This window comes from Phoxinus phoxinus, assembly GCF_949152265.1.
Source record: "Phoxinus phoxinus genome assembly, chromosome: 15".
Taxonomy (NCBI): domain Eukaryota; kingdom Metazoa; phylum Chordata; class Actinopteri; order Cypriniformes; family Leuciscidae; genus Phoxinus; species Phoxinus phoxinus.
This window is the reverse complement of record NC_136890.1, coordinates 2,205,047-2,227,546: the sequence shown is the minus strand read 5'-3', so window position 1 is coordinate 2,227,546 and position 22,500 is coordinate 2,205,047. Positions and strand designations below refer to the sequence as shown.

The following is a 22,500-nucleotide window of genomic DNA, read 5'->3' as shown; positions in this document are numbered from 1 at the left end:
GCCGCTGTGCTCCGCCTCGCGCAGGCGCCGGTGGTAATGCTCGAGCTTACGCTGAAGCTGCGCGATGCTCGCCGCCGACTTCTGGTTCTTCTTCTCGAACACCTGAGGAGTCGAAAATCAAAACACAGACAAGGATGAGGATTAAAAAAATGGAGGGAGAGTGAGGGACCCCATCACACTTACATCTCTAGTTTTAATGTTGCTTTAGTTTTAATGTTGCTTTTAATGTTTATTGTTGCTTTTTAATGTCGTATTTACGTCAATTTCGATTGTACGTTCATTAACACTGTCCCATCAAAAAAAAACAAAAAAAAAACAATACCTGTAAAATTATAAAGCTCAAAGTTCAATGCCAAGCGAGATATTTCACGAGTTCACACTTACATATAATTTGAAGGGGTAAGGTTTAAAGGGCACCTATTATGGAATTTTGAAATGTACCTTTCATGTAGTGTGTAACATAGATCTAAGTGAACAAAAACATCCTGCAAAGTTTGAAATATGAAAGTGCACCGTATATAAAGTTATTGTCTTTCAAAAGTGAGAGTCGACTCTGAGTAATTTTTATGAATCGTTAGAAGACCGAAGCTTTTTCTCTGACTAGATGACGTCAACTTGTCAAGTTATTTGAATACGATACGCCCACTTATTGCGCTCCAAGGCCAGGGAAACATCACGGCGACGAGACGCTGTGTTCTGAAGTGCGGCTCAAAAGATTCGCGAGACGGCTGATATTGAAGGAAGGTTCAGTTCCAAGTGTATTTGCATCAGCTTCCTCCTCCGTATCACAGCCTGTAAGTGTTATTAATAATTTTTGCTTTTATATTTTATGTAGCATGCTTAATAATTATTTTGTTTGTTGTGTAAGCACCGTTTAGCTTCTAGGTCTTCAATGGCAATTGTATTGAGAGATGTGAAGTGTTTGTCGTTGTTTTCGGAGTTGTCTTAAAGAATAGAGTAATAACTGTAACGTAACAACGTTTTTACAAAAAAAAAAATGCAATGTTTATGCATCGGGCTAACGCAAACAAAGACTGATTGTGCTTTTACAATATGAACTCTGGGCTATGCTCGCTAACATAACATTAAATTCTTTATCTTATTTTTCGTTTTTTACTACAAACTACAAAGCAGTGGACTATAATCATTATTATAACACGATTTAATTGATAAAAGCATCATTGTACTCCGTGTTAAAAATAAGTATTATCTCTGTAAACACTGCTGGGTCATCTGACCAATCAACGCAGATTAGCATCGCGCAAAGGAGGGGTTTGAAAAACGAGTCGTTAAACGAATCATTTGGGAGTCGGTGAGCAAATCAGGTAAAAATAAATGCATATTATACGAAAACAAAAGTGTTTTTTGTCATTGCATGCATGTAAAACTGTTGTTGGGGACTCCCTAAACAACATTAGGAACATTTTAAATGTCATAATAGGTGCCCTTTAATGCGTATTTGGCGTGCTGTCCGGAGGCAGGGCTCCGAGCTCAGAGTTCGGCCCGAACCCAGAGTACTCCCCCCGTATGTAAGTGTTTAGGACTAGAAGCGTGGAGAAGGGGTGGTGGAGGGATGCAGCAAAAACTGTCAATGGAATGAGGTGAGACTGCTGAGTGTATATATACCTCTTACCATTGATTGCTGAGTGCTCTCCACTTGTGTTAATTATCTGAACCTGCTCCTCCCGAACCTTGTTAATAAAACATCATTTGATTTAAAGGGGTCATGACATGTTTTTTTTATTTTTATTATTATGTTCCCTTAGGTGCAATTATAGTATTACTATTTTACAAAAAACTTTTCAAATGTAGTGATTTATGACCTTTTCCCTGTTTCTCATCCTCTGATTCACACAGTCTGTTTTGGGGGTGTTTCCCCTTTAAGAGTTCAGTGTTAACGCCCACTGTTATGATTGGCTAACGTCAGTGCCTATGCATCAATTATTAACGCCCCCAGCCAGAACCTGTGCGGATTCGGCGTATTTAAAAAGTAGTTTAAAGTTTTAAACACATTACTTACAGTTTGCGTCGTCGTTGTTGAGCCCAGAATAGTCGGCACGGACTTATCTTTGAGCAACAGTTTTCTGGCAAAGCCAGCATCATTTTGGGATTTGTTCTCAAAACAGTCATCCTTCAAATGTATAGAACAAACGCTTAAACTAACACTGCCGTGACTGGGACGTCCGCAAAAAGTAAAATGCATCCATTTTCCCCTGACGACTGGATCTTCCGCAGCGTATTCAAAGATGTTGTTTGTCCACAGCCAGGAACAGCACATCTGCGGCATCGTAATCTCCCTGTACACACAGACCCACTCGCTGTCCGTCGACTGAACACTTGTGAGGCGCGCAGTGCGCGGGGACGACAACGATACGATATGAGCGTAGTTGCCTTGCGCTTTAAGCGTAGTTGTCTTGTGCCGGAGGCGGTCATATGCAAACACTGGTACGTCACTTCGTACCGTGACGTCACTTCTTACCATGGATCCAGAACGAGCTGTATTTAGAGCTTGTTTAAATAAATGATTCGTTTATAATGGGGAGGAAGTCTTAAGCTATGAAACTTGCAGGACGTTTTAATGGTACAAAGACCTCTTATATACCAGAAGATCAAGGCAAATTTGGTTTCTCATGTCATGACCCCTTTAACAGAAGTCCCCTTTCAAAGCCTACAGCAAACGACTCTCTTTTATTCTATTGATTGCTTATTACTTATACCATGGTCTGGGACTCTGAGTGAATACTCGATTCTGATTGGCTGCAGGGTGTCCATTAAAAAGTGATGTAGGACACCTAGTAAAGGAGTTCTAAAACCGTTAGATTTAGATTGTAAAACTAATTAAAATATAAACTAATGTTTTAAAAATGTGTTATTTGGCAAGTGAACATGGTATAAGCGGGTTAAAGGATTAGTTCACTTAAAAAAAAACTTTTGCTGATAATTTACTCTCCCGATGTCATCCAAGATGTCCATGTCTTTCTTTCTTCAGTGGAAAAGAAATGAAGGTTTTTGATGAACACATTTCTCCATATAATGGACGTCAATGGCGACCAAACGGGTCAAGGTCCAGATGACAGTGTCAGCGCCGCTTCAACGGGCTTTAAACGACACCAGACGATGAATACGGGTCTTATGTAGCGAAACCATCGGGGTACAAAATGTGGATATTTTCCAGAGACACATTTATGAAGACACATAAAAAAGCATGTGACAACAGTGCACTAGATGCGATGAGAAGCGGCACAGACCTGTTTGATGCGGGTGCTCTGCTGCTTGTCGTTGGCATTGCTGGCGAGTTTGAGGTACTCGGCCACGTTGTCGTCCCGGGACGCCTGCTCGATGCGCAGCTGCTCCGTGAGCTTCAGGATCTTCTGCTGCAGCTGAGCGATGGCCTGGCGTGTGCGCTGCGGGTCGAGGCTGGAGTCCTCCGCGTCGGCCCCGTACGCCGCCGCCGGAGAGACACTGCCCTCCAGCCTCTCGATCTGCAGGAACACACAGGAAGAGGAAGAGGAGGACGTCAGCTCTGGGGAAAGGCTCTGTGCGTGACTTTTTGCTGACACAATGAAGCAATCGCTTCTGCAATCAGCAACTGCAGACCGAGGCTACTTAAGGTCACCGAATCTCCAAAATTACACTTTCTATTTCAGATAAAAGCTGTTTTTTTTTACTTTCTATTCATCAGATTATTGTACACGACTGTTTTCAACACTGATAATAATGAGAAATGTGTCTTGAGCATCAGATCATCATATTACACTGATTTCTGAAGGGTCATGTGACACTGAAGACTGGAGTAATGATGCTGGAAATTCAGCTTTACCAACACAGGAATAAATTGCATTTTAAAATATATTCAAATAGAAAACAGTTATTTTAAATAATAAAAAAAAAATTAAAAAAAATCACAATATTACTTTTTTTCCTGTATTTTTGATCAAATAAATAAAGCCTTGGTGAGCAAAGAGACTTCTTTTAAAAACATTACAGAAATCTTTCTGTTCTAATCATTTTGGCCCAAACATTTATGTTAGATACGTTTATAATCGACTTGCCGGCACTAATATATATATATATAGTGTGTGTTTGTATACATGTTTGAAGATTTTTTTTTAAAATATATATATATATATATATTCAAACATGTATACAAACACACACACACACACATATATATATATATAGTGTGTGTGTTTGTATGTATGCTGCTGTATACATGTTTGTGTGTGTGTATAGATATATATGTGTGTGTGTGTGTGTGTGTGTGTGTGTTTGTTGTATACATGTTTGTATATATATATATATATATATATATATATATATATATTGTGTGTTTGTATACATGTTTGAAAAAAAATTAATATAAATATATATATTCAAACATGTATACAAACAACACACACACTAATATATATATATATATATATATATATATATTAGTGTGTGTGTGTTTGTGTGTGTGTGTTTGTATACATGTTTGAATATATATATATATTAATTTTTTTTCAAACATGTATACAAACACACAATATATATATATATATATATATATATATATTCAAACATGTATGCAAACACACACACACTATATACACACAAACATTTATACAGCAGCATACATACAAACACACACACGTATTTATATCTATATATATATATATTATCCACATTTATATATATATATCTTTCTAAACTACATAAACATTCAAATAACTGGAAACTGTATTTTATGGCAAGTTTGTGTTTCAGGTAAACACAAGTTTGTAGGTTTTTTTCTCTTTTTTCCCATTAAAAAAAAAAGTAAAGATACCCATCTAACATAAACACTGTTCAGTACAGGATGTACAGGATGTGTCGACCTCATAGTTTGACAATCGCTTTAGACAGAATGAGCTGAATATTGAGGCCAGGAACGCTCAGAAAGCCTGTCTGATCATATAGTCCAGATCTGATCATATATATGAGTAATAATGACTCTGTTAATCAACATAAATCCAGGGGTTCAGCTAGAGGAGTGTGAAAACATCAGAACCGCATTTCTACCTTTTTGAATGTTCATTAATTACTGATTTGACGCAAGTATGCAATAATTATTGAATATTTTGGTAACACTTTACAGTAAGGTTCATTGCTTAACATTATTAACAAACATGAACTAACAATGAGTAATACATTTGTTACACAATTTATTAATCTTTGTTAATGTTAGTTAATAAAAATCCAGCTGTTCATTGTTTGTTCATGTTAGTTCACAGTGCATCAACTAATGTTAACAAATACCACCTTTGATTTTAATAACGTATTAATAAATGGTGAAATGAATATGAACTAAGATTAATAAATGCTGTAGAAGTATTGCTCATTCTTAGTTCATGTTAACTAATTAACCTTATTGTAAAGTGTTACCAATATTTTAATATAAAACCACGGAAATGTAACTTTTTGTATTAAAGGTTAAGGTTATTTGCATGTTATGAAATGACACATTTCAGTAGTTTTGATATTACTCAAGTCAAGTTGACGGAAACAAAGACAACACACACACACACACACACACACACACACACACACACACACACACACACACACACACACACAGGTGCAGCATGACGAATCAATGGCAATCACTCATGACCTCACCACAACATCCTGTGCTGTCAGATAAAGCGTCAAAACTTTACATTCCCCGGCGGTCTAATGAGCGGCTCAGTGTGTTCTCTCAACTCTCGCCTATTAATACAACATGTCTGAAGATGATATGTGTGTGTCCTCTCACCTCCCCGTTGCTCGCGCGCAACAGCTGATCCCAGTGCATTCTCTGAGCGAGCTCGAGCGAAAACACCGCTTCATTTGAAGAGTCGAGTGAGTTCTGCGGGAAACACGCCGCTCCGCCGGTTCCTCTCTCAGGAACTCCCCAAACTGGTTTTGAAGTGCCACTGGCGGCTGAACTGGCGGACTAAGCTCCTCCCACCGGTGAACGGATAGATTAAGCCCCTCCCACCGCCTCGAACCAGCGTGGAGCTTTAAACATGACATCATCCCTATTGCGCTCGCGAACGAATCGTTATCAGAATCGATTCTCTTTAGTGACTCGTTTGAATCCTGCCGAATTTGATTCTTGAATTATAGAGACCATGTGCAGGTTTCCGAATCCGTATTTTAATGTATTCTTTCTTAGGGTAGCCTATTACTGTGATTATTACTGTTGCGATATCCAATAATTGTACACAGATCCATTTATTCAATGTGAACACCTGAAGAAATTGAACGAATCATTCAGAACTATCACTAAGTTTTACTTACCATCTTATTTTTTTGTAGATTAAAGTGTTTTGTTGTATGACTCTGTATTTATTTCTCTAGTGGTATTTTCATTTTTATTTCAATTAAATAATAATAATAAAAAGTTTTACTTGACTTAGCTACTTTTCAAATATTTTTTTTTTGACAGATTCCTGAAAGAAATTTGCTGAAACTTTTGATGATGAGGTATAATCTACTTTACTTTTCAATTGTATTTGTAAAGTATACTTTTATAATGCATTATATATAAAGGCTTTAAGTAAAGTGTTACTAAATAGTGAAAATAGAAAAACTGAACTTTTTTAATTGACTGCAATGTCAACACTGCCCATGTCATTTAATGTAGGCTATTCTTAGGGGTTTTATGTGATTATTACTGTTGCGATGTCGAATAATTTTGCATAGATTAATTTATTCAATGTGAACAACTGAACAAATTGAACACATCATTCAGAAGAACTATCACTAAGTTTTACTTCACAGACTCACTTCTCAAATCAAGAAATGTGACAGATTCCTGAACACAAAATTAGTGAAACTATTGATGAGGTTTAATTTAATGTTTGTCATCCTTTTCCATTTGATTTGTAATTTATTTATCTACACATGAGCAATATTTATCTTAAAGTGGATTTTAGCAGCTAGAACAGTGTATATTAATTGTAGGAGATTATAAATTCATTATAGAAATAATGGATACTTAAAGCACTGATGTATAATGCATTATAAAGTTATTCATAATGTACAATCCAATGCATATATTTTCATAAATAAGTGTAACCAAAGTTAACATGGATTATAATATTTTCAGATTCTAAAAATTGGTTGTTTGCGTGTGTTTTAATGCATTAAAGGTGTTCAATGACTAGATATGTATTATAATGTTTTATTACTGTAGTTACAATTATTCACGAGACCATACAATGCATTATAAGGTGCATTACAAATGACTGCATTTTTATAATGCATTACACATAAAGGCTTTATGTAGAGTTACCAAATAATGAATATAGGAAAACTAAAAATGTTAAACTGTCTGCAATTTCAACACTGTGTAATCGGTCGCCTTATGGAGAACCAGAAATACATTAACATCTGCATGGCAAAAAAGAAAAAGAAAAAAAAGTTATGAATGAAAAAGAGCATTAAGCTATTTTAACAATGTTTGGTTGTTGCTGTTGTTTTGTACCTGAATTAGCCAATGCACCACATTATAACATAACACATAATAATAATAATAATAATATAATAAAGTTATAATAAAGCAATCAAAAAATAATCTAGTGCAGAGACATTTTCAAAAAACAACAACAAAGTTGCATTGCATTAAAGGATAATTCCGGTATTTAACACCTTGAGTCTATATTGTAGTTTGTTTTGGATGAACAAGAGTGGTGGACAACATTTTTTTGACAATGGTTCCTCTCTCGAGTTTTTGACTAAAAGAATTGGCCATGGACCCATTTAACATTGGAGTCAATGGTCATGTCCGAAAATGTCATTAAAACAGCCAATAATGTTCGTTTACAAAACTGTGCAACTCACCGAGTGATTAGTGATGTTAGTTGATGTTCCAGAAACAAAAAGTGTTGCGAAATACAGTTTCTGTCGTGTTTTATTCGTCATTTTGTAAAATCCCATTGTTGAAAAAATAGTTCCACTATAGCAAAATAAACGGATTGGAATCATATATTGCGACGATATATTGTTTATAATCATCAACGAACACCACTAACCACTCGGTGAGTTTAACAGTTTTGTAAACGAACATTATTGGCTGTTTTAATGACATTTTCGGACATGCCCATTGACTCCAATGTTAAATGGATCCATGGCCAATTATATTATAGTCAAAAACTCGAGAGAGGAACCATTGTCAAAAAAATGTTGTCCACCACTCTTGTTCATCCAAAACAAACTACAATATAGACTCAAGGTGTTAAATACCGGAATTATCCTTTAAGCTTATATTGCCACAAGATATGATACTGAATGAACCAGACAGCATCCGATTTCAACACGTGTGTGTTTACAGTCCAGGAGGAATCTCGCTCTGATATAATCCCGGCCCGTCTGGTTCTCGAGGTGATCACGTGACAACCACTGACCAGTTCTACCAGTTCTGGAGCCATTAAGCCCATCACAAGCACACAAACAAATTAAAGCATACAATTCGATCAATTAGATCAAATTCATAATAGGCGGTATTATGTAATGAGTGATGTACAATCAGACGGTCATGAGAAAACCCTGCAGGAAATCATATTTATGATCATGTCTGGCTGACTGAACCTTATGCTGAATACATATTTTTTTTTAATCATTCCTATATTTTGTGATAAAACACTTCTTAAGACTAGTGAATATTGTTTTGATTCTGAACAGACAACGCTCTAAAAAATGCTGGGTTGTTTTAACCCAAGTTTGGGTCAAATATGGACAAACCCAGCCGTTGGGTTAAATTTTTAAATTGCATTTTAAATCCAATGTTTGGGTTTGTCCATGTTTGACCCAAAATTGGGTTAAAGCAACCCAGCATTTTTTAGAGTGAACTAGACCAAATAACGTCATTTAGACTAAATGTTAATTTCTGCAGTCTATTTAAAATGTTTAATTAATTTGAAATGTTTCATTCGGTTTGAATTAATGATTTAGTGACTCACTCATACAGTAAATACTTCATTACCAGATGAATCAATGGCGTGGTCCAAAATCGCATACTTCACTCTAAAAAAAGCTGGGTTGTTTTAACCCAATTTTGGGTCAAATATGGACAAACCCAGCCATTGGGTTACATTTTTAAATTGCATTTTTGATCCAACGTTTGGGTTTGTCCATAATTGACCCAAAATTGGGTTAAAACAACCCAGCATTTTTTAGAGTGTTCCCTAAATAGTCGGTGAAAAACACGTGACGAAAGAAGTGTGTCTGAAGTCACAGTAGGCTACTCATAAAACTGTAGACTAAACACACTGAGACGACACAGGGCCTCACAACTGGTTTCCACTCTTCACAACTCCCTCTAAACCAGTGAGCTGTCTATATAGGCAGCATGTCAAGGCACCACACACGTGCATGTTTAAATAGATGAACACCTGATTGACATAAGCCTCCTTTATAATGGATTTATGCGAGTAAAACTGTCTGAGTGATGTGATCTGGTGTCAGTAATCAATAATCACACTTCTATGTGTCTCGTATCAGAAGCTGTCACTCAATTTGCCTTCGGATCAATGCATATATTATGCATATATGGTAATTAGTGAGAACATCGATGTTCATATACGGTCATGGAAATTAGAGGACTGAAAATTAATAAGATCTATTGTCTAAAATTTTAAATGGAATAATCATGTATTTAAAGTTATACTAAATACTAAACTACTAACTAATTTATTTTCATAGAAAATGCTATTTTTAAATGCTGTATGTAAAAAAATCCTTATTCAGTCCTTATAAAGTCAATTTTAAAAAGGTTTTCATTTAAAAAAAGTTTCTATAGCAAACATAATCCACTAATCACAAACATGTCATAGAAAATTACACAATGGAGATATCAGATTACTTGTGCCTTTTCTTTTCTCTTTCTTTTCTTTTTTTTCTTTTCTACATTTCTCTTCTTGTTGCTTTATCTGGTTCACTATGCCAGTCTAAGCCCTTCATATTTACACAAAGGCCAGTTTGAGGAAGGTGGAAATCCTCTTTACTGTTGCTTTAAGGGAGACTGGTGCCACTAACAATGCCTTATTCATCATCAGTGGACAATTACATAACGGGACGTGTTACACTGTGTTCTCACACACACACACACACACACACACACACACACACACACACACACACACACACACACACACACACACACACACACACACACACACACACACACACACACACACAACCCTTTATGCCATTATTGCCAATGCCATGTGTTGCATACACAAGTGTTGCCATTGCTAATATTAATGTTGTGAAACTGGTGATGTTCCTGTTATCTTGGGTCAGGAACTACAAGAGAACCTCTCACGAGTAATTGTGTAAAACAGCACTTGCGAAAGTCTCTTATAAGCTATAAATAAGATTCACATCAATGTGTCTGAAATTCTTGCAAATTTTGTAATAATTTACTCCAACCGTGTACGACGTGGAAATGCACAGCTAATTTAATCACCTTTTTAAATCTGTGATTAGGAATGAGATGTGTGAGTCACAACAGAGGGGAAGATTTTCAGTAAATAATGGATTAAATTTTGGTCTATTTTTCACAAAACTATCGTATGACTTCAGAAGACTGAGCAGAAGTCATACAGAGCAACAGTTGTGATACAGTCATCGTTCACTTTCATAGAAAAGAGCTGCTTGAACATTATGAGAACCATTCCCAGCGAACAAAAATGTGTTGTAAATAAGGTACGAGAAAATATGGAAAATCACAAAAAATCACTAAAAGCCTTCCTTCCGCTGGAAAAACTAGTCCCTGACCGTGAACAGCAACATAAGTTACATACATTATTTCTCCATTAGATGGCGGCGAAGACGGTCTTCAGTCAGTAGAGAAGACTTTTATATTGAAAGGACTGGAACTTGTTTTGAGAATCATCAAGCAAGACGCAAATGACTAGTGTGTGTCAGAGAACGGAAAACGTCAAGACTGCGGACATTCAAACGGATTATTTATTACGAATGTAGTCAGGACTGACCTGAAGGAAAATGCAATAATGCAGGTACACTCACTTACTCGATCTCTCACAATACTCTAAGCTTTTAATGAACAATATCAATGAGAAACATTTGTTTACGTTGCTAAGAGTGGTTGTTAGGGGTGTTGTGTAGTGAACCGTTGGGTGAAGCGGTCATGTGTTTTATCGTGAATAAACAGCTTTTGGCCAATCAGAATTAACCTATAGTATCCAGCTGCAGACCCGCAGCACCACCAGTTTCAGAACCCCAGCGCCAGAACCGGAAGTAGGGGCGGAGCTTACGTTCTAACACCAGCGCCAGAACCGGAAGTGAGGTGCGGAGCTTACGTTCTAAACCGAGTAACGCGTTTTGGAGCGTAATTTGCTTAGACACGAAACGGTATACTTTTATTACACACGAAACGTCATACTTTATACGTATGTTATAATGATACATTAAGGTACAGAAACATTGGGCTTCACCATATTTTTAATATCGTGGTCCGTTGTATGCATTTATATTTACTATGGTTCTTTTTTTATAATAATTTTTACAATGTATTTACCTACATATTGTAAATACAGTTGTTATGATAACACATTTATTTCTATTTGTATATAGGACAGTTAAGCTGTCATTTGTAACTATACAAGAATATAGAAACTATTTAGCTATTTTAGTAAAATGTTCTTATTAAAGTGGTACTACTTACAAGCAGGAGTATGTTGTTTGTGCACCACAAATTGACACTTACCAATCAGGTATTTCAAATAGTTGTAAACTAGCATGAGAGAAAATGCCACAAACTATTGTAAAGTGATACATACCATTGTTAAAGTAATTATGAAAACTGTCACCAATCATTCAGAAGTGTGCTGGACCTTGACACTGGCTTTTCACAATGCAGAGTAGTGTACATCTGTAGATCCTATATTATAATGCGGATACAGCAAGTCAAATATTTGAACAAAACATTCGGGAATCTCCGGAAGGAATATATATTAAATTAATTTGTAGTTATTGTAGACTAATCCTCAATGTTTAGTCAATGGTAGCTTATCAAATGTATACACCTTTTTCAGTAAGCAGAGACAGAAAAGAGACTCAACAAATATGTAAGTTAAAGTAATGAATATTTAGAATAAAAAAGGAAAAATTACATAAAAGCAGATCATCATTCATTCAGCGCTGTGTTGTGGTTGCGCTGTGTCACGTGACAAGCAGTGACGCGTCACCTTGGAAACCATAAAGTGACAGATTCGAAATAACGGTCGCCTTGAAAAACTCACGCTGGGGGGGGGGGTCAATTCGCCTTTGGCTAAGCCACGCCCTAGAATGTAGATTGACCAATCACAGCGCAGCGAAGAACGAGCTCCCACAGAGGGTCCGACACATTTTCACGGCGCTCCATTGACTTCAACGCAGGAGGCTCATATTTTTGGTCTCAGCAGGCTATTACGTCGTCGTTTTATAAAAAATATGGTTAAACGTTGTGCCGGGGGCATTTGTAACACAGATACGCGTTTCCCAGAGAGGTTGGAGTGGGTGTCCGTTTTTTCCCCTTCCCAAAACCGAAGTTAAATACTGACAAGTGTCGTCTTTGGATTAAACTGTGTGGACGTCCTCACAGTCAGCGAAACCCCTCAAGATCAACAAGCTCACTTTTGTGCTCTAAGATACATTTAGCTTTTAACCTTACTGTGATAGTTAGACAGTTTTATGCTGGTTTAGATTTATGATTTCGGTTCTCTGCCCTAATTGTTGATACGCTAGCAGCACACGCTGCTAATAAATACAGCTTTATACTCGCGTAGTCCGTTTGCTTTGTAAATAATAACGATTATAGAAGTGAATAGAGACCTACCCAGTTTTGCATGAACAGTGTTTCTCCTGATATTGTGAGTAACAGCCTCCGTCTCGATTAGTATATGCTGTGTTCATTTTTTGACTGTGACCGTTATGCTTTTGCCTGTATTTGGATGCCTTGTTGTTGCTCGCGTTTCACCGTATGTCTTGAATAAAGCCTTCAAACGCACACTGCAGACACGTTTGCCTACTTCTATCGGACACTTTATTTGCTGCTTTATAAAAGTTTGATAAAATTTCAGCAGGAAGAGCCGTCACAGCATAAGCCATGTTGATGCCAAACCAGAGCGCATATGAAGTTGTCGGAGGTAGCAACAGTAACTAAGGGGGGCGGGGCTTAGCCAAAGGTGAATTAGAATATTTTAAACTTACGTGTGAAAGGGTTAACATTCTTCAAATTAGTGAAAATTCTGTCATCGTTTACATGCTTGTCTCATTGTAAATAACTCCGCCCCTCACTTCCGGTTCTGGCGCTGGGGTTCTGGCGCTGGGGTTCTGAAACTGGTGGTGCTGCGGGTCTGCAGCTGGATATATCTCGAATTAAGCACTGTCTGGAACAAACCGTTTTTTAGGACCGTTTTTTATGTTCCCATGAAGGTATGGCGTGCGTTATTCTCCACAGCACGTTCTGAACCGTAAACACGTTTTGTCACAAAAGCCGCTCTGGTGAAGTGCTGAGTCCAGCTTAGGACCCCAGTAATATGCCTGCTCTATTCTAAAGCTGTTCTCGCGATTCTTATGTAATCAAACAAACTTTAATTAATGTATTATTTTTATCCTGATTATTTATATGGTTAAAGTGAAAAAAATATATGCATTTTTATGTATGTTTTGCAACATTGTTCATTGGTATTTAGCAATAACCAAGGGGGTAATCCATCCGCCGGAAACTGAAGCCTCCGCGGGCGCCGCCATTGTAGCAGAACTTCACCTGCTGTTAGCATTCCATTGACTCCCATTCATTTTTGCGTCACTTTGACAGCGAATAACTTCACATCTGAGGCGTCCAAAGACTCCATTTGTCCATTATTTATTTCTAAAGAAACTCGACAATGTATAAAAGGCTCCATTACCTTGTACCTTACGTTATTGCCCCGTAGAAGCCGTTTTTGTAAAAATAGGCTAACGATTGCGTCATAACTCACGCGACTCTCTGTCGCACTGTAGAGAAATTACCGTATAGACCGGCGGAGAAGCTCGCAGGTAATCGTGGGGACGTGGAGGCATAAAGTCCGATAAAGTGAAGGGAGTAGCCCACACAGAGTGATAAAGTTGATCCTGCTGCTAGCTCATGGACAGCTAATGCTCACGCTCTCCGTCTCTGCGAGATTCGGAAGGGAATGATTCAGATTTCTCTCCGCACAGCTACTAGAAGACTGACAGCTGTCAGACACGTTGCTCACGTGTTCAAGCTCAGTTTGATCCTGCGCAGTTCGCCTGGCGATCAGGAAGTGAGTGCTTCAAATGGGCTTCACTTTTCTCCGTTGAAGTCTATGGGGTCGCTGTGTCCATCTTATATACTGTCTGTGGCAATAACAGAGAATGTCTAATAGGAAGAGAATTGGCACTCTCTGCTTACTTCCGGGTTCTGGATTGGTTGCAGTAACACGTCCCTATCCATGCGGGGGCGCTTGGATATGTATTCGAAAGGGGGGGGGGGGGCTAAGATAATACACTCAGCTGAAAATTGCATTTTTAAGTTCACTTATCTGCTCTAAAAAAGCGTTCAAAAATGTGATGACGTCACATCACATATATGTTATTAGCAGAATGCTAGCATGTTCCGGCCAACAACGGCCCCACCTGTAAGAAATCGAAAGGACATAAGTACTGGTTCATTCAACTTCCGACCTATAACCTATGTTGAACTTGCAAAGCCTACAATAAAATCTGAGATTTCTCAACGGCAATCGGGTGAAAGAGACACATTTAGCCGTATAGCCCCATTGACTCCCATTCAGTCTGCACTCGCTCGCGATCACCCCCAGTGGAATTCTTATGGAACTGCAACCAAAATCAATACAATGGGGCTGAATAGGGAGTGCCAAGGCTCTCCGTAGACGGGCTCTGGCAATAAGGCATACTATCATCTTTTTTTTTTAATTACAAGCATGTCATGTCATAATTCTTAAACAGAATTATGCTTGTATAATATTTGTTATCGAATTTCTTTTTATAGAAAAATGTCGTAGATGGTGAAAAAAACGTTATCTCTAATAATTTTGGATAGCTGTATGCTACTATCTAAGCTAACTAACTAACTAACTAACTAAAAAAAACAAAAACTAAGAACATACAGTAGTATAAGTTAAAAGACTCGTTATAGTTCAAAGGACTTAAAGTGATATCAGATATCTGATTTGTAACCAGGCACTAAAGCGATTTCCCATCAAATGTTTTAGCGAATCAGTGCGCAGTATTCAGGTCAGGTGACATGGCTGCTAGTCACTTCGAAAAGACGCGCTAGCTGAGGCGAGTTTCGTCAAACCTCAGCTAAAGTGATCGAGGATAGATCATTTCGATGAACTTGAACCTGTGATATCTTCTTCGGGACTTAAAATGAAAATAAAAACTGAAAGTTTTTCACGGTTCCTCGCTAAAGCAGCGCACAGTGGTGAGGGAAAAGCTCCCTGTATTGCGTGTAAGTTAATCACAACAATAAAGTTTGATGAGGAGATTAACGTTACAAAGATTAACCGAGTGTTTTATAATATATCATATACCAATTAGTTACTGAAACACGAAACATGGAGTTATCGGCTTTTGCTAAAAAACATACTTTTAATAGGCCTAACATTTTATAGGCCTAACATTTTATATATATATATATATATATATATATATATATAAAACACATAATTTCAATGAACTTTAATTTAGTAAGTTACCTGTGTTTTTCGAGGTATTATTACTTAATCAAAATAACCCAACTAAAGTTTCTATTATAAAGACCTGGGGCCTCATTTATAAAACTTTGCGTAGGATTTGCGTCAGAAGTGGCGTACGGATGAAACATAGGACGTGCGTACGCACAGAAATATTCGGATTTATAAAACCGTGCGCACGCACATTCTACGCAGTTTTCCCTTAATAAATCACAATCAACTCTAAATGTAGCGCAGCTTTTGCGGCTTCATGTCACGCCCATAGTTGCCCATAAATAGTCCGTGAAACGCCCACAAGTTAATATTCATCGATTGCGAAATCATGGCAAACAGAAAGAGAGGAAATCAAAAAAACTTAACTTCACTCAATGTGAAGTAGAAGTTATCATTGGCGAGGTGGAAAAGACGAGAACAATGTTGTTTGGAGGGCACAGTGTGGGCATTACTAATGCCAAAAAGGCACTTGAGGGGCAAAAGGTTGCAGACGCCGTAAATGCTGTAGCCTCACATTACCTCGGACCGTGGCCGAAATAAGAAAGAAATGGTCTGACAAGATCAGCCATGGTGCGTCATTACGCATTGAGATGGGGAGTTTTATTTCCATCCATTTAATTGCATCTGACAAGTTACAGATGTCGGTTATAATCTACGTGGAAATGGGAAATAGTTCAGTGCAAATGTTTTTTTTTTTGTTTTTTTTAATGGTTGAGACATACGTCAACAAACTAAAGGCATATGCATGAATACCACGATTCCGTAGCTGATGAAGAAATGTTTACTATGAAAACAACTTTCCCCAGTGGACAATTAATACATCTGTCTGTCTGTCTGTCTGTCTGTCTGTCTGTCTGTCTGTCTGTCTGTCTGTCTATCTATCTATCTATCTATCTATCTATCTATCTATCTATCTGTCTGTCTGTCTATCTAATTGCATCTATCTGCTCCGCCAGACGGACACATTGACGAGAATATCAGTTTTGAACATTATTTCGTTCTGTTTACCATATTATTTATGAGGATGAATTGCATAACATGCCAATATTATTGCAGAACATATTTCACTTTTCTTTTTGCAAATATGTGTTAATTTGCATTTCTGTTGTAATTTTCATTTGATTTTGTTTGTTTTACACTGCAGTCGATGAACGGGTGTTTGTGTAGCTGTTAATTGTAAGACTTGTTTTGTGAAGTCTTCATGTTATTTATGAGAGGCAGTATTGCCATTTCTTTTACACAACGGTCTACAGTTTCACACACTTTCACGTGTTTCTTCCATCTGCCAACGGTGTCGCCATTTCTCATCTCACCCGTTTGTGTGCGTACGCCTGGGTCAGAGCTTGCGTGAAGGACCGCACATTTTCCCGTGAAGTTTGCTTTTTATAAATACCAATTATTGCGTAGAGAGCGGCGTACGCCTTCTTTTGTGCGTACGCAACGTTTATAAATGAGGCCCCAGATAACTTTGAAAGAACGTTCGATTAATGTTACTGGAGTAACTTTGGTTCATAACTTTGAGAGAACGTTCCCTGTTAACGGGTTCTTTTACAGAAGAAAGAAATTCATAGGTTTGGAACGGCACAGATTTTTTTTTTTAGATCACAATTTGATCTAAAATATGAACAAATAAAGCATTCATACAAATCTATTGCAGATCACATGATTATACACAATATTGATTTGAATATATGCTAAGGTCAGGCTGCCATTCATAAACACATTCTGCATTTGGACTTTTTGGGTGAAAACATTTCAACATGAAAACCAATAAATCGATCGACTGCAGTTTGCTCAAACACAGGCATACTTCATAAGAGTATTAATGCACATTTCAATACTCCGATTTTGCAAAATGTAGAAGTTTTGTGAAAACGCGCTGAACTCACGGTGCTGGACGGGGAGGTGGATGGAGAGGAGTCCGGCGTTATCAGGTTGAGAATGACGTCCATTGGAGAAATCATTGAGCCGGTCTGACAAGACTTCACTCGGGTCAAAGCTTCGGTTTGAGCAGCTGGACGGATCTCTGCTATTCCATTATAGGATCAACAGCTTCAACAACAGCACATGATATCTTGTCCATGAGAGAGAGAGACGTTCTTAAAACTGAGGCGGAATAGAGTAATTCAGGCCTGGACTCTTACAGTACTTTGAAATGTCAATGGAAACACTGCGTTTGAAAAAGCAAGTGTTCTGAATCTTGCGGAGAGAAATCCCCAAAAGCTCAGCGTGAAGGTTTAGTGTGCAAGAGAGAGCCAGAGCCCATGAGAAGGGTTTTGTCTCGGCTGGAATCTTTTGGCCAACAAAACAGTGTTGGACAACTAATGAGCGAATTCATTCACGGGTTTCAAGAGCTTAGCCAATGAGTTATGTTGACCTACCAAACCTCAACCAATCACAGACAGCGATCATAACCATCCACTGTGTCCAGGCTAATGACTGGGTTTGCTTTCAGTTGCAAAACAATTCATACAAAACACTGTATTTCCACACAACTGCTGCACACAAAGGTATTGAGCCACACTGTGTGTGTGTGTGTGTGTGTGTGTGTGTGTGTGTGTGTGTGTGTGTGTGTGTGTGTGTGTGTGTGTGTGTGTGTGTGTGTGTGTGTGTGTGTGTGTGTGTGTGTGTGTGTGTGTGTGTGTGTGTTTAATGGGGTGCGTAAGAGGGCTGGACGAGAAACTGCCAAAACTTCTGAATGGAGAGAGAGAGAGAGAGAGGGCGAGAGAGAGAGGGCGAGAGAGAGAGAGAGGGCGAGAGAGAGAGAGAGAGAGGGCGAGAGAGAGAGAGAGAGAGAGGGCGAGAGAGAGAGAGAGAGAGGGAGAGAGAGAGAGAGAGGGAGAGAGAGAGAGAATGTACTGAATCTGTGGTTTAGGTGAGAAAAGGCTTATATAACTCTAGGCCTCATTCAGACTCTCCAGTCAGTGTATTGGGAGAGAACTGTGTCCAGTGAGTGAAACACAGCACATGTTTAAACTAGATTTTCAAGGGTTATTTGACGCTGAAGTGTTTTGCTGGATTGTGTCTAAATGCTCGATTACTCCATATTTGAGTTCCACCTTCAGTCTAAGTCTGTAAGATTGTTTTGTTAGTCATAGCACAACTTTCTTTAACTAGTTGCACAAATGAAGTTTACACTTCCGAAATAATTACCCTTAAAGTTATTATGAAAGGGAAATTTAGTTAGTCTTTTCTTCTCGATTGTATCGTATATCGAGTGAAACGCTTCTGGAACAGGAATAAATGTGGGCGGGGCTTGATTGTGCCTGTAGGGAAATGATTGGATGATTGGTTTGCTATTGGCTGATCTCATGTGAGTGACAGGTTGTACTGTGTAGCACGCAGCTTGTGTTTTCAGTCATGTGCTGTTTCGTCGTCGTATGTAGGCTACACCGTGTGTTTCCCTGCTGTCAAAGTCAAGTCAAGGCAAGCCTAGTGTCTGTGTTGTTTTCCCCCTCGGGGTAGTTTTTGTTTGTGTTTTGTTTATTTTTATTAATAAAACCCATTCTCCTGTAATTGAGTCCTCGCTTCATCTCCTCAACCCCAAACCCTGACAGGACGAAACAGCCCTCAGAGGACTCAGCAGAGAATGGGCAATTTCTTGTTTCCATCTCTCAGCCCTTGCCCCTCCACTCGTCAGACGATGGAGCGCTACGGCAAGCTCTTTTCTCTTCGCCAAGGGGAGTCTACAGTGAAACAGTTTGCCCACCAGTTTGTCATCACTGCGGAGGGGCTCAACCTTAAAGGAACACTCCGACTTTTTGGGACTTTAGCCTATTCACCTTATCCCCCAGAGTTAGATAAGTCCACACATACCTTTTTCATCTCCGTGCGCGCTATAAGTCTGTTTGACGCACCCACCGCTAGCACTGCTGCTTGGGCGGAGTGATAACCGCAGCACCTGAGACGCGCTCTGAACGAACTCTCTGCTCCTCACCACGGCGCGTCTCAGGTGCTGCGGTTATCACTCCGCCCAAGTAGCAGTGCTTCGCCTTCAGAGAATATAGTTCCCAGTATTTATACGGTTAAAATATGTCTGTGTCTCATGTGACTTTGTTTTTTGTACACTCTGTGACTATACAAATCACAACATGTAAATAGGAAAATGTTTGCGTTATTTTGTCACTTATTTGGATTAGTATGCTAGCTGCAACCATTTACATCCAGTCTTTGTGCTAAGCTAGGCTAGCGGTGGGTGCGTCAAACAGACTTATAAGGTGAATAGGCTAAAGTCCCAAAAAGTCGGAGTGTTCCTTTAACAACACGGCGCTTAAAGACATTTTTAACAGCGGCCTGAACGAGCCTGTCAGCGCCTGGGAGATGGAAATGCTGGGGATACTGTCTTTCTGGCAGTTTGTGGCCTTCCACCTCTTGGTCCACCTCCCATACTGCCACGTCCCCAGTCCTCCGATGACCCCTTTGGGGAGAGGGAGGAGGAAGAGCGGGTCCACCTCATCTGCCACCTATCCTGAGGCGCCCGTGATTGCTGCAGCCCCCCCGGGTGTGTTTAAAGAAGCTGCAGTTTCCCCAGAGGTGGTTGTCTCCACATCACCTCGCCCTTGTAAGCGCAGGAGAAGGAGGGCTCCTGTTGCTCACTCAAGTCCGGTGGTCCAGGAGGACCCGACTTCGGGGGTTGACACTCCGGTGGTCCAGGAGGACCCGACTTCGGGGGTTGACACTCCGGTGATCCAGGAGGACCCGACTTTGGCGGTCCCAGGCCTGGTTGTCCCAGAGCTGTCCACTCTCCCTGTTGCGCCCCCAGTGGCCGAAGAGGCTGCAGCGCCGCTTTGTCTTCGGCGACGGAGGAGGAGAAGGAGGGCTTCCTGCGTCCCACAAGGCCCGGAGGCGTCCATAAGCCTGCTTTCAGTCCAGAGGCCGTTCCCAGGCTCCTTGCCCTGCCTGCGCCGCCCAATGGTCTCGCCCTGCCTTTGCATTATCAGAATTTTGCATAATAGGTGCTCTTTAATACAGATGTGCGATTGTTTGGTCTGTTCCCGACCCTGTCAATCAAACGCTGGTTCGGCGGACCATGCCACCTGTCGAAACACTTGTGAAACTCTCCGAAGCGTCATTTAGGCGTAGTCATGTGACATGGGTGTTTTGAATCACGCTTCGAATCAGTGTTTCGAAACATCTGCGCTTCGGGATCTCGAAAAGCTTTGGAACGTCAGTTTCGCGTCAGCCATCCCCCCTGCCTGATTTGTTTGTTTGTTTGTTTGTTTGGACTGCCTGTGTTTTGACCTATTGCCTGTTGTTTGGATTACGTGTCTGGATTGATTATTGCCCCTTAATTAAAGCTGCATTTGGATCTCAACCTTCGTGTCTCGGAGCAGTTCGTAACAGTACCTGTGTTTGACGTACCAAAAAAATGTGCTAGCCAATGGTGATTCTATTGCCAAGGTGTGCATAGAGGGTTATATATACATATATTTGTGTAAAAAAAACTATTAACATTATAAGTGAACCTCAAGGACATTAAAATAATTGTAAAAAATCCATGACCCCATTAACACTATCAATACAAACAGTAAGTGTACACATGCACACACACGCACGACCGCACGCGCACACACACACACACACATACACACACACACCACATTCCATAAACATTTCCCGCATTAACAAACAGATTGCATTATTCATGTAACAGATGATGTCATGAGCTGCGGGTATTTATGTTTCTTCTCACTTGCAGAACCAGTTCATTCTGAACAACTCTAGGACACACACACACACGCACACACACACACGCACACACACACACACACACACACACACACACACATCATCAATATCATCATCATGAGAACTTTACATAAGCGTACTGGTTTTATACTGAGATTAATCATATGTTCTATCCCCTAAACTCCCTCACAGAAAACTGTCTACATTTTTACATTTTTAATAAAACACCGTTTAGAGATTTGAATTACAGGGAGATCTGCATGTGTCGTGCATGAGCTGGACAGACTGAAGACTGAACACAGGCCAGAAAGATCCAGAATGAGTGTGTGTGTGCGTGCGCTTGTGTGTGCTTGTGTGTGTGTGTCTGTGTGTGTCTGTGTGTGTGTGTGTGTGTTCAGGTTATCAGAGTGCATTCTTACATAACATCACTCTTTGTTTGAGTCTTCATTCGAGATTGGACCAGTTAATGACTCAAGCATTACACACACACACACACACACACACACACACACACACACACACACACTCATCAGATGTGTATAGTGAGATTCACTCTACTGTTATTATCTTCATCTAGATTTACAGCATTAACCAAAACAATGTCTGGTGTGTTTCTGGATCTAGAGTTGTTATGGAATATTCTGCGGTCACGTCTCAGGGATTAGACTATTTTAAGCAGAAACATGTAATGTTCTCAGTAGAATACAGAACATCCCGAGCTAAAATAAAGCAGTCATGCAAAGATCAGTAAAATAACATGCAACATTTCCTGGTTAGAGCCATTAAAGCAAAACTGATAGCAGGGACACACTTACACTGCACGTCTGCGGCGAGGAAACACAGATATGCCTACAAATAAAACCGTTCAGCCGATGGAAGAACAAGTCACTCGCTCACACACACACTCATCAGCCGATGGAAGAACAAGTCACTCGCTCACACACACACTCATCAGCCGATGGAAGAACGAGTCTGCAGGTCTTTACACACTTAAGTCACATTTAAATATGTCTGAGTGTCATTGCAGTGCATAGGGGAATATCAAAATGCCATGTGTAAACAAGCTTTTCTCAGAGCTAACACACAC

General features: G+C 39.4%; 1 protein-coding gene across 3 annotated transcripts in view; it reads right to left on the bottom strand.

Moving 5' to 3' along the window:
- The window catches only part of tmcc1a (transmembrane and coiled-coil domain family 1a), a 47,164-nt gene that overhangs the window by 16,104 nt on the left and 8,560 nt on the right, over positions 1 to 22,500 (bottom strand). Inside the window, exons 1-3 of one of the 3 annotated variants that reach the window (XM_079638334.1) lie at positions 17,615 to 18,055; positions 3,249 to 3,482; positions 1 to 102 (exon numbers count right to left, since the gene is read on the bottom strand). The exon at positions 1 to 102 is cut by the window's left edge and continues 530 nt beyond it. In XM_079638334.1, coding sequence (XP_079494460.1) covers positions 1 to 102; positions 3,249 to 3,482; positions 17,615 to 17,689 — 411 coding nt within the window. In that variant the 5' untranslated portion in view covers positions 17,690 to 18,055. Of the gene's footprint in view, positions 103 to 3,248; positions 3,483 to 5,773; positions 5,941 to 17,614; positions 18,056 to 22,500 lie in introns of those variants that run through there. The other 2 variants (XM_079638335.1, XM_079638336.1) reach the window with 2 other exon arrangements.